The 16,282-nt window shown below is 26.9% G+C and overlaps 2 protein-coding genes across 5 annotated transcripts in view; one reads left to right on the forward strand and one right to left on the reverse strand.

Moving 5' to 3' along the window:
* Positions 1-9,397, reverse strand: part of LOC117178336 (DDB1- and CUL4-associated factor 8-like) — a 56,505-nt gene extending 47,108 nt beyond the window's left edge. For 2 of the 4 annotated variants that reach the window (XR_004467828.1, XM_033369752.1), the window contains exons 1-4: positions 8,908-9,362; positions 8,507-8,666; positions 4,050-4,254; positions 3,692-3,949 (exon numbers count right to left, since the gene is read on the reverse strand). Coding sequence is in view for 3 of the 4 variants with exons in the window: in XM_033369752.1 (XP_033225643.1) it covers positions 3,692-3,949; positions 4,050-4,254; positions 8,507-8,623 (580 nt within the window). In the remaining variant the exon portion in view is untranslated. Of the gene's footprint in view, positions 1-3,691; positions 3,950-4,049; positions 4,255-8,506; positions 8,667-8,907 lie in introns of all 4 variants that reach the window. The other 2 variants (XM_033369748.1, XM_033369751.1) reach the window with 2 other exon arrangements.
* Positions 9,398-14,065: 4,668 nt separating this feature from the next.
* The window catches only part of LOC117178510 (acylglycerol kinase, mitochondrial), a 33,538-nt gene continuing 31,321 nt past the window's right edge, over positions 14,066-16,282 (forward strand). The window contains exons 1-2 of the mRNA XM_033369937.1: positions 14,066-14,553; positions 14,797-14,916. Of these exons, the coding sequence (XP_033225828.1) occupies positions 14,444-14,553; positions 14,797-14,916 (230 nt within the window). The 5' untranslated portion in view covers positions 14,066-14,443. The remainder of the gene's footprint in view (positions 14,554-14,796; positions 14,917-16,282) is intronic.

Genomic DNA, 16,282 nt, shown 5'->3' on the forward strand with positions numbered 1-16,282 from the left:
TCAAATCGTCATATGGTGGAGATTGTAGTTCTAACGTCAGTCCCACCAAAAACTTCAGTTAATAAGGGAGGGTTGGGAGAGGGGGGAGGTAGAACTGGAGCCAAGAGTCGTCTTGGGTTTGTGTTTTTTTTTCATGCTGATATGATAAAATCGCTTGGAATCTTTTAAAATATCTTAAAATGTTTCAAATTCTCCAAAATCGTTGGCAATACCTTGAAATATTTTAGTATTTTTGAAATTCTTCAATTTATGTGAATAAATTCTTTTAAATCCTTAACAATGAGATAAAATCCCGTGAAATGAAAATAAAAATGGTATTTCCTGAAATTTAAATACCTTGACAGTTTATAAAATCCCTTGGAATCTTTTAAAACATCTTAACATCTTTTAGATTCTCTAAAATCATTGGTAATAACTGGAAATATTTAAATATTTTTGAAATCCTACGAATTTCTTCAGTTCTTGGAAAATCCTTGAAAATGATTTAATCTTTCGAAAATGCCTGGTTATCTTTCAAAATACGTTAAAAATGTTCAAATCCTTTGATACCCCTTGAAATTGTTCTAATCTTTTAAAAATGCCTTTGCAGTTTTTTAAATCATCTAACACATTTGAAATCCTTTGAAATCATTTAATATTACGGACATCTTCTAAAAATACCTTAAGGTATCTCAATTTTTTTTTAATCTTTTGAAATCTCTCGACTTTAGTTAAATATCTTAAAAATTTAGAGGAATTTGTATGTAATACCTTGAAAGATTTGAATATTCTTTGAAATTCATTAAAATGTTAGAAAACACCGTGGGATGAAAATGAAAATTTAAAAATTTGATATCTCCTGATATCCTGAAAAATTTATTAATATACCTTGAAATGTTTAATTACTTTTTAAATCATATAAGTCTTCAATTCTTGTGAATAAATTGGTTGAAATCCGTAAAAATGTAATAAATCCCTTGAAATGAAAATGAATTCTGATATTTCCAGAAATAGTAAAAAATTTATTGAAATACCTTGAGAGCTTTTAAAATCCCATTAAAATATTGGAAATCCTCAGAAATCTGATAAAATTCCTTGGAAGCTTTTCAAATCTCCAACAGCTTACAAATTCGTTGGTAATATCATTAAATATATTTCAATACGTTTGAAATTCCTCAAATCTTGTGAAGAAGTTCTTTGAAATCCATAAAAATGTGATAAAATCCCGTAAAATGAAAAAAAAATTAAATGTGGCGATATTTCCTAAAGTCTGAAAAATGTATTATAATATCTAGAGAGCTTTTAAAATCCTCTAAAATCTAATCAAATCCCTTGCAATCTTTTAAAATATTTTAAAACAATTTTTAATGTTTAAAATAGTTAGTAATACTTTAAATGTTTAAGCTTTTTTGAAATCCCGTGAAATTCTTCAATTCTTTTGAAAAAATGCTTTGAAATCAGTAAAAATTGAAATATTGAAATATCTTGAGATTTTAAAATCCCGTAAAATTACTGAAATCTGCGATAATCTGTTAAAGTATCTTGGAATATTTCAAATTTCTTAAAATTTTAAAAATTCTCTAAAATCTTTTGTAATATCTTGAAATAGATGAATTTTTTTGAAATCCTATGCAATCAGTAAAAGTGTTATAAACTCCCGTGAAATTAAAATAAAGTTGAAAAAAAATGAAATCTGATATTTCCTGAAATCCTGGAAAAAATATTGAAATATCTTGAGGGCTTTAAAATTCCTTAAAATTACTGAAATCCTGGATAATGTAATAAAATCGCGTGGAATCTTTTAAATTAAAATCTTTAAAATTCTCCAAAATCGTTGGTAATAATACCTTGTAATATTTAAATATTTCTGAAATATTATAAAATTCTTCAATTCTTTTTCATAAATACTTTTTAGATCCCGTAAAAATGTTATAAAATCCCGTGAAATAAAAATAAAATTGAAAAGAAATGAAATTTGATATTTCCTGAAATCCTGGAAAATCTAATAAAATCGCTGGGTATCTTTCAAATTAAAATCTTTAAAATTCTCAAAAATCGCTGGTAACATCTTTAAATATATGCATATTTTTTAAATCCTATGAAATCCATTAAAATAGGATAATATCCCGTGAAATAAAATTTAAAAAAAAAACGAAATCTGATATTTCCTGAAAATGCTGGAAAAATATTGAAATATCTTGAGCTTTTAAATCCCATAAAATTACTGAAATCCTGCAAAATCTTATCAATTCGATGGGAAAATTTCATAATATCTTAAAATCTTTAAAATTCTCCAAAATCGTTGGTACTACCTTGGAATAATTAAATATTTTAAAAATATTATGAAATTCTTCAATTCTTTTGAAAAGATGCTTTGCAATCAGTAAAAATGTCATAAAATCCCGTGAAATGAAAATAAAATTTGAAGAAAAAAAAATGAAATCTGATATTTTCTGAAAACCTGGAAAAATTATTGAAATATCTTGAGATTTTAAAATACCTTAAAATTGCTAAAATTCGCGAAAATCTGATAAAGTACCTTGGAATCTTTTCGAATTTCTTAAACTTTTAAAAATTCTCTAAACTCATTGGTAATATCTTGAAATATATGAATTTTTTGAAATACTATGAAATCCATTAAAATAGGATAATATCCCGTGAAATGAAAATGAAATTGAAAAAAAAATGAAACTGATATTTCCTGAAATCCTGGAAAAATTATTGAAATATCTTGAGATTTTCAAATACCTCAAAATTGCTGAAATCCTGGGAAATCTAATAAAATCGCTTGGAAGCGTTTAAAATATCTTAACATTTTTTAAATTCTCAAAAATCGTTGGTAATATCTTGGAATATTTAACTATTTTTGAAAACTTATGAAATTCTTCAATTATTTTGAATGAATGCTTTGAAATCCGTAAAACTGTGATAAAATTCCGTCAAATCAAAATAAAATTGAAAAAAATAAATAAATAAATGAAATTTGATATTCCCTGAAATCCTGGAAAACTTATTAAATTATCTTGAGAGCTTTAAAGTCCCTTAAAATTACTGAAATCTGCGGATATCTGATAAAGTTCCTTGGAACCTTTTAAAATATCTTAAAATCTTAAAAATGCTCTAAAATCATTGGTAATATCCCAATAAATGAAAATGAAATTGAAAAAAAAATGAAATCTGATATTTCATGAAATCCTGGAAAAATTATTGAAATATATTGAGATTTTTAAATCCCTTAAAATTACTGAAATCCGCGAAAATCTGGTAAAGTTCATTGGAATCTTTTAAAATATCTTAAAATATTAGAAATTCTCTAAAATGATTATGAATATCTTGAAATATTTGAATATTATTGAAATCCTATGAAATCCATTCTAATATGACAATATCCCGTGAAGTGAAAATGAAATTGAAAAAAAGTGAAGTCAGATATTTCATGAAATCATGGAAATTTTTTTCACTACTTTGAGAGCTTTTCAAATCCCTTAAAACCAATGAAATCCTCAGAATCCTTATAAAATCCCATGGAACCTTTCAAATATCCTAAAAACTTACAGGCCCTATAAAATCGTTCAATATCTTCCGTGATTCTACTAAATTCCTTAAACCCCCATAAAAAAATTCAATAGTGTATACCAAACGCAATAATTTATTATAAAAGTGACGAAAGTTATATTTTTAATATAAAAAGTGACGAAAAAACATCTTTTACCTTCCAGATTGACGTCAGACGTCTGTGCAGAAGAAGCTTCGCCTGCTTCTTCCTCTCCTGTTGAACTTTTGCTTCGATAGTAACGTTTCTTGAATCTAGATTGCAATTTGCGAAAAGAGGAATCGTTTTTTGATCCTGAACATTCCCCTATTTCCGAGTCCGGATGAGTATCACTCATCTTTTGCCGTTTACTCGAATCCTCGTCGGAACTTTCCTCGGATTTTTCCATTGAGATTCGACTCTCTCCATTTGTTTGTGCTGAATTTTTATTTATAATAACATTTTTAGGTATTAAAATTATAATATTTGAGTGCGAAGGTAGCAGCTATAAATGATATTTTAGAAAATAATTATTTACCTTTTGATTTTCCTCTTTTTGTCTTGATTTTCTCAGATGCATTGAAATCACTATCTTTTGATTCTACACTACTCTCTTTTCGTTCTAAGCTACTACTATGCTTTGAATCCTTATTTTTATCAAAAGAATCATTCTTCGAAACTTCTTTTTCATTTGAGTCATTGATATCCTTCAATGGAGATTTTACTGATATATTTTCGTCACCCTATATACCATTTTTTAAGCATATATAAGTAATAAAAGAATAATATATCAAATTTATTATTTCGTAATTATAAACCAATTTATAATTATTGAAGAATTAGAATTCAATGTTACGAAATGGATTGTACAATAATCGTAATTTTAAATCAGATTTCAAGGTACGATATACAAATATATCTCATTATTTAAAAACAATATTTAAAAGTCTTCAAAATCCCTTTAAACAATTAAAACAAATAAAAATTTCCCGAGAATCTTTTAAAAGGTTCTAAAATATTTCAAATTCTTTAAAATCTTTCGAAATCCTTTAGAATTCTTTGAAGCTCTTGAAAAAGCCAAGAAAAGAACAAAATAAACTTTAAAATAATTCAAATCCTTTGATTATTTTATCAATTGAATACAAATAATTCAACGGAATTCCAAACAATTTAAAAGAACTCAGGATCAGCTCTAAATTAAAAAATCAATAAATGAATAACATTTTCAAAATTATATAATTTTAAGAAATTTTAAGCTACAAACATTAAAAATTGAGAAATAATTTTTTTTTAACTAAACACTTCTATATAACAAATATTTTAAGGAAAATTTGCATGATAATTTTGAATCTTTTCAAAACTCCTTAATATCTCTTAAATTACTCGAATTATTTTCTACAAATGTTCATTTGTAAAATATACATCAAAATTCAACAATTTAACTTACAAATTAAACATTTTTCAAATACATCATTGAAAATTGCAACGTTCAAAGTTTAAACGCTTTTTAATACTTAAAAGTATAGATCCATTCAAAAAATTATTTTTTTTTTTATGTATTTATGAAATGAAAATGTTTTTTATCCAAAATTTTTAATTATGCATTGTGGAGTGAATAATAGCATAGTTAAAAAAGATAATAATTCAACTAATTATTTTTAAAATGGTTGAAATCGAACTTCCGACAGATTTTTCTTCTACAAATTTGTCAAATTCCCGATAAAAAAATTAACTGTCATTTCCCGATTTTTCCCGGTATCAAAAAAGTCACGGTCATTTCCCGCTTTGCCCTTCCAGCGGACATCCTGAACATTGCAAAATAACGGAATTTTGAAACAAATACTTAAAATTTTCCACTAAAAAATATCGATTTTTTACACAAAAAAATGAAATAGTTCTTCTTTCAGGTGAAAAAATTAATTTTCAAGAAAAAAAAACGAATTTTCACAAAAATCGTTCAAGTTTCAACCAAATTGTTGAAGTTTCAAATAACATTATGAATCTTCAACTGGATTAGTACAATTTTAAACCAAGAAGATGAATTTTAAAATAGAATGTTGAATATTTAACTGAAATACTTGAGTTTTCAACCAAAAAGATGAATTTTTTAACGAGAAGATTAATTTTCAATTGGAAAAAAATATAATTTTCTATCAAAAATATTTTTTTTTAACAAAAGGCATGAATTTTTAATTAAAGAAGACAAATTTTCAACCGAACATGTAATATTAACATTTGTAGTTAAAAAATTAATTTTGAACCAAACTTAAGTTTTCAATTAAAATAATGTCTATTCAATTAGAACCTGGAGTTGAAATTTCAGACAAAAAAATTTACAAGTTTCAAGTTTAAAAAATTGATGTTTAACCAAACAGATGGTTTCTTAACCACAAATGTGGAATTTACAATTAGAATGAGTTAAATTTTCAGTTAAAAAAATTACTTTAAAAAGAACTAACTTTAAAAAAATAGTTAACTTTTCAAAGGTGATAAATTTTCCAATAAAAATGTAAATATTTAACTGGAATAGTGGAATTTTAAATTATAAAGATGAATTTTCAACTGAAATAATAAATATTTAATTAGAATAACTCAATTTTTGACCGCAAATATTCATTTTTAACCAAGAAGAATAATTTCTACCAAAAAAGACAAATTTTTAACTAAAAAAGCGAATTTTCCAACCAAAAATTGAATAATAAAATTTCCAGTCAAAAAATGAGTGTTAAACCACAGATACGAATTTTTTACTGAAATTATGAAATATTCAACTGAAATAGGTAAATTTTAAACCTAAAAGACGAATTTTTAACTACAATGATGAATATTTAACTGAAACACTTGAATTTTCAACCAGAAAGATGAATTTTGAAACAAGAATATTATTTTCAAATAAAAAGATTATTTTCTACCAAAAAATACTATTTTTTAAACAAAATACATGAATTTTTAATTAAATTCGAAAAATATTCAACCAAATAGTTGAATTTCGAGTTGAAAAAATAATAATTTTCAACCCAAAACGGAATAGTAACATTTTTAGTAAACAAAAATTTATTTTGAAACAAACGTAAGAGTTTTAAACTCAAAAATTGAATTTTCAACTGGAATATTTAATTGCATTCATGAAAAATAATAATAATAATTTTGACCAAAAAAGATAAGTTGTCAACCAAAATTTAAACAATGACTTTTTAAGTTAAGAAACTCATGTTCAACCAAACAGATGAATTTTCAATTGAAATGAGTTAAAAACTAAGTTTCAAAAAATAGTTAACTTTTCAAAGAAGGTGATGAATTTTCAAATACAAATGTAAATATTTAACTGGAATAGTTGAATTTTAAACTGATTTAAACTGAATTTTCAACTAAAATTATGAACTTTTAAAATAGAATAATTGAATTTTTGACCAAAAAGATTAATTTTCAATCAATAAGATTAATTTGTATCAAAAAAGACGAATTTTCAACTAAAAAAGTGAAGTTTCCAACTAAAAATTGTATAATTAAATTTTCAGACAAAAAATTAATGTTCAACCACAGAGACGAATTTTTAACTGAAATTATGGAATATTAAATTGGAATAAGATACATATTCAGTTAAAAAAAATGTTTTCAACCCAAAAACCTCTAAAGAAAAAACAAGTTTTTAATCGAACAGCCCATTTTTCAACCAAAGAAAATGAATCTTTAAACATCAAAAATAATTTTTAACAAAGTAGTTCAATTTTGAACGAGTGATTAATTTTTAAATAAAATTATAAATATCCAACTGAAATACTTAAATTTTAAACCTAAAAGACAAATTTTTAACTAAAATGATGAATATTTAACTGGAACACTTGAATTTTCAACCAGAAAGATGAATTTTTAAACAAGAATATTATTTTCAAATAAAAAGATTATTTTATACCAAAAAATACAATTTTTTAAACAAAATATATGAATTTTAAATTAAAGTCGAAAAATATTCAACCAAATAGTTGAATTTCGAGTTGAAAAAATAATAATTTTCAACCCAAAACGGAATAGTAACATTTTTAGTAAAAAAGAAATTAATTTTGAACCAAACGTAAGAGTTTTAAACTAAAACAATTAATTTTCAACTGTGATATGTAGTTGAATTTTCAAACAAAAAAAAAATTTGAATTTTAAACTAAAATTATGAATTTTTATTTAGAATAATTCAATTTTTTACCAAAAAGATTAATTTTCAACCAAGAAGATGAACTTCTACAAAAAAAGACGAATTTTTAACTAAAAAAGCGAAATTTCCCATTAAAAATTGAATAATTAAACTTTAAGTCAAAACATGAATACAGATGTGAATTTTTAACTAAAATTATTGAATATTAAACTGGAATAATAATAGTTACATTTTAAGCTAAAAAAATTATTGCCAACCAAAAAACATCTAATAAAAAAAAAGTTTTCAGTGGAACAGCTCAGTTTTCAACCAAAGAAATGAATTTGTAACTAAAACGATAAACCTTCATCAAACAAGACTTAATTTTTAACAAAACAGTTTAACTTTAAAACAAATAATTTTATTTGTAAATAACCGAGAGTATGCGAATAAAAAGTCATAAATCCATTTTTTTTTTTTAATTCAGAAAATCACTGTTTACATATGTTTTGGGCTCAACAGTTCAATCAAACTCAAGTCCACAAAAAAATCTCACAGAGCAATAAAGTTCAAATAAAATGTTCTTATAATATAACGGAAAATATAAATTCTTTCCCGGTTTATAATAATTTTTAATGAGTTCGCACAGGTGGGGTGCTTAGTCGTTACCCAGCTAGCGTCGTCATATTTTTCTCGAAATTTTAAAAGCACAAAATTAGCACGAAAAAAATATGGCGCATTCCATTTATTATTTTGTTTTAATGGCGACGTTGAATCGTTAAATGTCAATTTAGTAACGGTAACGCGTCAAATACTGGGGTTTTATATGTTTTATAAATAAATATCACAACATTTTCGAAAATTCTCACCTTCGTTTCACCATTTGTATATTTCTCTGCCATTTCAACGCCAATCGGCTTTTGCTTTTCGATTTGAGATGTTGATTCTTCTGTCAATAAGCCTTCGCTTAATTTTTCAGGATTCATTTTTTATTCGCATCACCGTATTCTGAAAGATCATCACTTACTCCTGAAGAAATCGCATAAAATTTAATTCATGAAAATACGCAATAAAAATCCCATCCTCCAAAATTCGTTAGTTCTCATATTTAATAAAAATATAAAAACGAGCAACGAAATCTGTACCAATTTTCGACTTCGTCGATGGAACGTTTACGGTTTATAAATAAGCCGTAAGAAAAAGTACTTATAAAGTTACTGCGAAATAAAAATTGAAAATTACACACGCATTATGATGGTGCAATATTTACCTGAGCATTAGGAGTGTAAATTAGCTCGTGGCAGAAAAAATATAAAATCTTGTACTGCCGAGAAAATTTGGTATCACAGCCTATGGATAAAGTATCTCCAGTTAACCTTACATTTGACAATAAAATGTTTGCTTTTAACTTTCCAAAAAACGCGTCAGGGGAATGAACATACTATCTTTCGACGCAAAAAAAACACCAACAAACAGAAAACAGATTGTTGCAAAGTAGAATTCTCCTCGTTATCGACAAAAAAGTGAAATTGTGGTTCAAAATATTTCCACAAAATTAAATGAACTGCTTTTTTGAAAAGATGCTATTTATTAGAGTAAAAAGAGGCCGCACAAATGTTGATATGTAAACTAATCGATAAAGAAAAGAATCAATTACATGAAATTATGATTTGCAAAAATCTATTATTTTGGTCAACAAGATATAAAGATGTTGACATTTTGACACATGGACCAATTAGGATTTTCAAGCCCCCAATCCAGCTTTCAGCACGGCCGAATCCCGGAATGGCCGGAATGAGGCGTTGACCAATCAGAAACGTTGCGCGAAAATAGCGACCGGACCTGCAAATCCATGAGGTGATTTACAGCAAAGTGTTCACAGTGTTGACTAAATACAATTCATTATTAAACGTATATTAATTACATTATTATATCTCAGACAGACTGAGAAATCTTTTTGCGTTTTGTTACGAAAACGTTTTATTTGAGAATGATGTTAGTGTCTCGAAGATTTCAGATTTTCTTACTAAAATCTCAATTTTACGAGATTCTATTTTTCTTAACTAAAAACTAAACATCCGTTGATTCTTATGAAGTAAAATTTTTAAAAATTTGAATTTGGAATGCAGGTTTAGTGACATTGAAAAATTTGACTATTTTAAATTGTATGATTTTTAAATTGATTCCAAAAATATTTGTCCTTGTAATTGTATATATAACAGTGTTACAGTGAAACTCTTCTATAGCGCCGATTTTGAGGCTGACGGTGGGTTGGAACTAACTCGTTACAGCCCCCCCCCCCGTCAACTACTGTTACACTTACTTGCGGCGCGACGTTAATTCTCGGAAAGGATATTGAAGGGAGGGCTATTGAAGGATTTTTACTATATTTACAAATGATTATAATCTACTAACATTTTTACAAACATGAGTTTCGTTAAATTTTCCAACTATCCTCGAACTTTTTACCGATTCTGGTATTTCACAGTCAAAAGGAAAAACGAACATCTTTGCCCCTTAGAGTTAGTAATAAACATTAAAAAAATTTTTTTCACTGTGATGTTTTATTTTTCATGTAATTTGTAATTTAAGATATAAAATGAACCGAAATATGTGTCGCGAAGCAAAATATAATTTATTTTTTTTTAAATTTAGTTGATAAGAAAATAAATAATTTATATTTCATGCGATATAAAATGAAGAAAATATAAATACAGTGAAACTCTCCAATAGCCCTCTCTTCTATAGCCCTTCCGAGAAATGAGGCATCGTCGCATGTAGGTGTCACAGGAGTTGCGCGGATAGCGCGGGATATGCAGATGTGACTCGGGCGAGCACTCAAGCATGAACAAACAATGGCGTAGCGGGCTATAATGAGTTAGCTCCCACCCACCGTCAGCCCCAAAATTGGCGCTATAGAAGAGTTTCACTGTATATACTTTCTACTTCTAAACCAGGGCCGTATTCATCCATAGGGCCCAACGCCCCCTCCCCCCGAAATTCCGCGAATCCTAACATTTTCCTATACATAGATGTGAAAAAAATCTAAACTATAACTACGCCCCCCCCCCCCCTTTGAACCAAATTTCTGGCTACGATCTTTTGCTAAACCTATTATATTTTGTAAGTTCTAAACTAAATTTCTTGGATAGAAAATTCATTCACTTATTAAACAATTTTCTATTTTCTATTACATATTTTCACTGGAAGAAAATATTAAGGTATGATAATGGGGTTAGCGTGATGAAGAAAGAAATTTCGGGATAAAAAACAAATTAGTAATTAATTTTTTTGATACAAAATAATAATTATATTTCTTTTTATTTGTAGGAAAAAGGTGGCTGTCGTTAGATATTGCATTGACGAGTTAGTATTTTTGAAGAAACTGAGAGGCTTTTAGAATACTCCAATTTATAATTGTGTCATTCGGTCTTTTGATTCAAAATTTTCCTACGTAAAGCATATGCACCTTTTGTTGCATTTTTTCAAGAATGAAGGAAGATACACTTTTCTTGAATATCAGCTATTTAAAAAAAATTACAATTTTATTATTTTTAATAATAATTTATGATATAGTTAATTAAAAATCAAACTAAGGAGTGATACATACTCCAAGCCTCATATAATAAGAGGGGGGGGGGGGTTGCCTCGCACTGGCCTTGTTACTAAATCGGTACCCTCGAAACGTATAAACAGTCAGGACCGCCTGAACCGCTTCCAATTGGAAGGCATAATATTGTGCAATATATTCGATTGAATACTTCCACACGACGGCCCTTCCTAGGTGAGAGACGCGCAACCGTCTCTCGCCCTGCACCCTGAGAAACGGCGTGGGCCAGCAGTTCTAGGAATTACAAAACCAGACGACATGTCAACAGTTCGATGCTAGTTGGAGAGTTTAATAAACCTTATTTTGGAAATAAAAATATAGGTAGATAATAATTAATAAATAACATTCTGAATCAATTCAAAAATCATACAGTTAAAAATAGGCAAGGTTTTCAACATAACTAAACCTTCATTCCGAATTCAAATATTTTGAATTGTACTTTCATTGATAATTGGAAGCAAACTTTATAAAAATTAGTGCGTTTTTAATTTATAGTTAAGAAAAGTACAGTATCGTAAAATTGAGTTTTATAGTAGTTTTTCACGCATATCTCTCTTACCAGTAATTACGGAAAATCTGAAATCGAGAGACTAACATGAAAGTCTCACATTAAATGTTTTCATAGGAAAAACGCATAAAGATAGTCTCATTCCGTACGACTACACTGTAAATACTGCTGTAAATAAACTCACGGATTTGCACGTCCATTCGCTTCAGCGCTTCGCCGCTTCGGTGCATGGATTGGAGGCAAGATGTCTGCACGCCGAGGGTCAAGAGAGTTTACCACACTACAAACTCTCCCATTGTGTCACCAGAGTGCGCGACATGTTCGGGTCCGAGTTCTGCGAAAATTCATATTTAATATTTGAAAAATAATAATTTGAATATTTAATTTTAATTTAAATTAATAATAAATTATTATAGTTCATTCGTGAAATTTTGTCAAAGTATCAGTTATTCATTATTGTTTATTGAAAGGACGTGTCAAAGTACATATGTTTATAAAATTTTTGTATTTTCTCATAGCAAAGACTGAAAACAACAATATTTCGAAATTTAAAAAAAACGACTGTTTTTAAGAAAAATCACCTATTTTTTGTTCAATTCGACGTTTTTTGATTAAAATGTTAGCGATTGAAGTTTTTTCTCTTGATTTAAAAATTCGTCCTTTTTGTTTGAATTAAACGACTTGTAATTTTAAATACAGTGAAACTCTTTTATACCGCCGATTTTGGGGCTGACCTTGAGTGTGAATTAACTCATTGTAGCCCGCTCCGCTTTTGTTTGTTCACGCTTGACTGCTCGCCTAAGTGACAACCGCAGACCCCGCGGCTCCCGCGCAGTTCATGTTATACCTACCTACGGCGCGGCTTCAATTCTCGGAATGGCTATGGAAGGGAGGGCTATTAAAGTGTTTCACTGTACATTTTGTTTGAAATATTAAAACTATTACATTCTTCTACGTCGTTTGTTGAAGATTATTTTGATGAAAAGCAATTTGTTTTTTTCATTAAAAATGAATCACTAACAATTTTTGTCCGTTTTTGGTTTCTTTGTTATCAAAGAGAGAGCACCTGTTCGTGGGTGCTGTCAATGTATACCATTTAAATTTTTCTTGCCTTGATGAGGGTACTATACGAGTACCGAAACGTTGGTAATGCAATTTTATTTATTTTATTTTTTTATTTTCATTTTGAATGTTATTTTATTATAATTTGATGATAATAAAAATAAAAAAGACGAAAGAAAGAAAAAGAGAAGGAAGGGGATGTGGTTGGCTGCCTTCTCATTGTTTTTTCCTCTTTTTTATTTTTGTCCGAATTTTTTTTTCAAATTGCAATAGAATTTTTTGTTTTTGTTTATTCGTTGTGGTCCAAATTTGGTCGTTGGATTCTTGTTGCTTTTTTTAACAGGAGTTTGCATCAATTTGATCATTGGACGTTAAATAGGATTTTTCATTTTGGTAGAAAATTAATTCTTTTGTTTGAAAATTCATCTTTTTGGTTCAAAATTGATTATTTTTTTGTTGAAATCAGAAATTTATCGTTTTATTTGAAAATCATTTCTTTCCATTAAAATTGAACTATTTTATTGAATTTTGTTTCTTTGTTATGAAAATTAATTTTTGAATTTAAAACTTAAGTATTTCATTTAAAATTTGAAAATTCGTCTTTTTGTTTAAATTCAACATTTTCTTATTTTATTTTTGTTGTTGGAATAACTATTCAATTGTTTGTTGAAAATTCGTCTTTTTCATTCAAAGTTATACTACTTTGTTAATAGAAAATTGAATTATTTCATTTTTCGTTTAAAAAGTTTTCTTTTTTAGTAGAAAATGCATCCTTTTTTCGATGAAAATTCGCTTCTTTGTTGCAAATTGTATATATTGTTGAAAATTAATTTTTTTCTTTCATTTGAAAATTTCACGATTGAAAATTTATTAATTTAGTTGACAATTCAACAATTATGTTTAAAATTCGTTTTATTTAAGTAGAAAATTTCTCTTTTTGGTCGGACCTTCAAATATTTAGTTAACATTCTATGTATTTGGTTGAAAACTTTTCTTTCTAGTAGAAACCTAATATTTTCGTTTGAAAACTCATAATTTTGGTTGAAAACTGAATTATGTCACTTTTGGTAAACAATTTATCTTTATTGTTTGAAAATTAGACTATTTTCTAAAAGAAAATACAGAAAAATATTTTTTGATTTATTAAATTTAAATTTTCGTAAAACTCGGGCCCGAACAGATCGCGCACTCTGGTGAGTGGTAAGCTCTCCCATGCGTAAATTACGTCTAAAAACTCATGTAATTTATATATTACGTACTCAACCCCGGTTTTTGTCAGGGCGAAAACGTTCGGTGTTTTTTTGAGTTTTTGTTGGTTTTTGAGTGATTTTTGTTGCAACAAGTAGTTTAAAAAAATACGAAAGCTTTAGTGATTTAAAACATTTTTAAATTTATAGACATGTTTAAACTATACTTGAAAAGAGATTCTAATCTATAAAAATGTTAGAAAGGTGTGATGCCAATCAATTAATTATACAAAAATGCGTAAATGATTAAAATAATAAAAAAAAATAATTACAACCAAAGTTTCTTATTGGAATTACTTATTATCTTGCGTGCATAAAATTGATTGAATCGTACACGTTGCGTAAACCTGTCATTGCCGGTTAACGTTTAAAGTGTAAAATGGCACGAGTGGTGAATTTTTTAAAAACAATAAGGAATAATTGGAAAAAATCATTGGTTGGATCAGCAGCTTTGGCATATGGAGTTAATTACAGCAAAGATGCATACGAGTAAGTTCACCGCTTTATGTTATTTGAATTACTTTAAGAAAATCAGAGAACTTCAAATATAACCTATAAAACGAGCTTTCTCGTCATTATTGTGCTGAAATATGTTTGTTATTTATGTTTTGAATAAAAAATACTTGACATTTAAACAGAATAATGTAAATAAAAAGTGCAAAATGTCATAAAAGTATTTCTTAATCTTATTCCAAAGTATTTCCATGTTTTCTTTCTTTAATCGATTTTTAGTACGGAGCAGATGATGAGAGAATTTTGCGTGGAAGCTGCAAAATATGGGGACATACCGATACCTCCTAAAGTTCAGCCGACACATATGACTGTTATTTTGAATCCTGTGGCTAAAAAAAGGTTTTCAAGTTTTAAGATAGATCAATATTTATTAATAAAATAATTTTTTACGATTCCATTTAATGACACTGAAGCTACTCATTTTTCACTTTGGCTTCAAACATATTTACAAATTTCGTCACTGATTGGCTAAAATAGCATATCGGACATTTCAAAAATCATAATTTCAAGGTATTTCTACCATTTTTTAATTTCAAAATTCAACTACTTTCTTGGAAGTGGAAATACTTTAAAATTCATTTTTTTGGTTGATGATTTATCATTTTAGTTGAAAAATCTTTTTTTCTTTTGTTCTTTACCGAACTATTTTTTAAAGATTTTTTTATATTAATTTTTTATCTGAAAATTGAACTATTTCATGTTTGATTGTACATCATTCTTCTTCAGCTGAAAATCTAACTAATTAATTTTTTTTCTTTGAAAAATATTCTTGTTTGCTGGAAAAATAATTTCTTTTGGTGAAAATTATTTTTTCTTTTATTGAAAATTAATTCTTTGACCAAAAAAGTGAACAAAATTTGTTGTTTAAAATTCATGTGCTTTGTTGAAAAACTGTGTTTTTCTGTAGAAAATTAATCTTCTTTTTGAAAATTCATATTTTTGGTGGAAAATTTAAGTGTTGCATTTAAATCATCATTTTAGTTGAAAAATCATCTTTTTTTGTTTAAGATTCAACTGTTAGCTTTAAAATTCCATTAAAATAAAAATATTTTCTTGAAAATAAAATGCGCTTTTTTGAAAAATCATGTTTTTTCGTAGAAAATTAATCTTCTTGCTTGAAAATTCATATTTTTGGTTGAAAATTCAAGTGTTCCAGTTCAATCATCATTTTAGTTGAAATTTCATCTTTTTTGTTGAAGATTCAACTGTTAGCTTTAAAATTCCACTAAACTTAAAATATTTGTTTGAAAATGCATGCATTTTGTCGAAAATTATTCTTTTTTGGTTGGAAAATCACTTCTTTTGTTGAAAATTAGTTTTTCTTATATGGAAAATAAATTTGTTTTCCTAAAAAATTAGCCAAATTTATTGTTGAAAATGCATGTGTTTTATTGAAAAATCGTGTTTTTTAGTAGAAAATTAATCTTCTTGTTTGAAAATTCAGCTTTTGGTTGAAATATAATCTTTTTTTGTTGAAGATTCAACTATTCCAATTAAAGAATTATTATTTTATTTGAAAGTTTTTCATTTTACAGTTCAAAATTAATTTTTTAAATGTTGAAAATTCACGTATTTCTTTTTAAATTCGTTCTTTTTTGGTAGAAAATTAAATCTTCTGGGTTAAAAGTTCATTTTTTGCTTCGAAATTCCACGGTTTGTTTACAATTTCTCTATTTTTCCTGTCTAAAAAATCTTAGGTGAAAAT

This window comes from Belonocnema kinseyi, chromosome 8, assembly GCF_010883055.1.
Source record: "Belonocnema kinseyi isolate 2016_QV_RU_SX_M_011 chromosome 8, B_treatae_v1, whole genome shotgun sequence".
NCBI lineage: Eukaryota > Metazoa > Arthropoda > Insecta > Hymenoptera > Cynipidae > Belonocnema > Belonocnema kinseyi.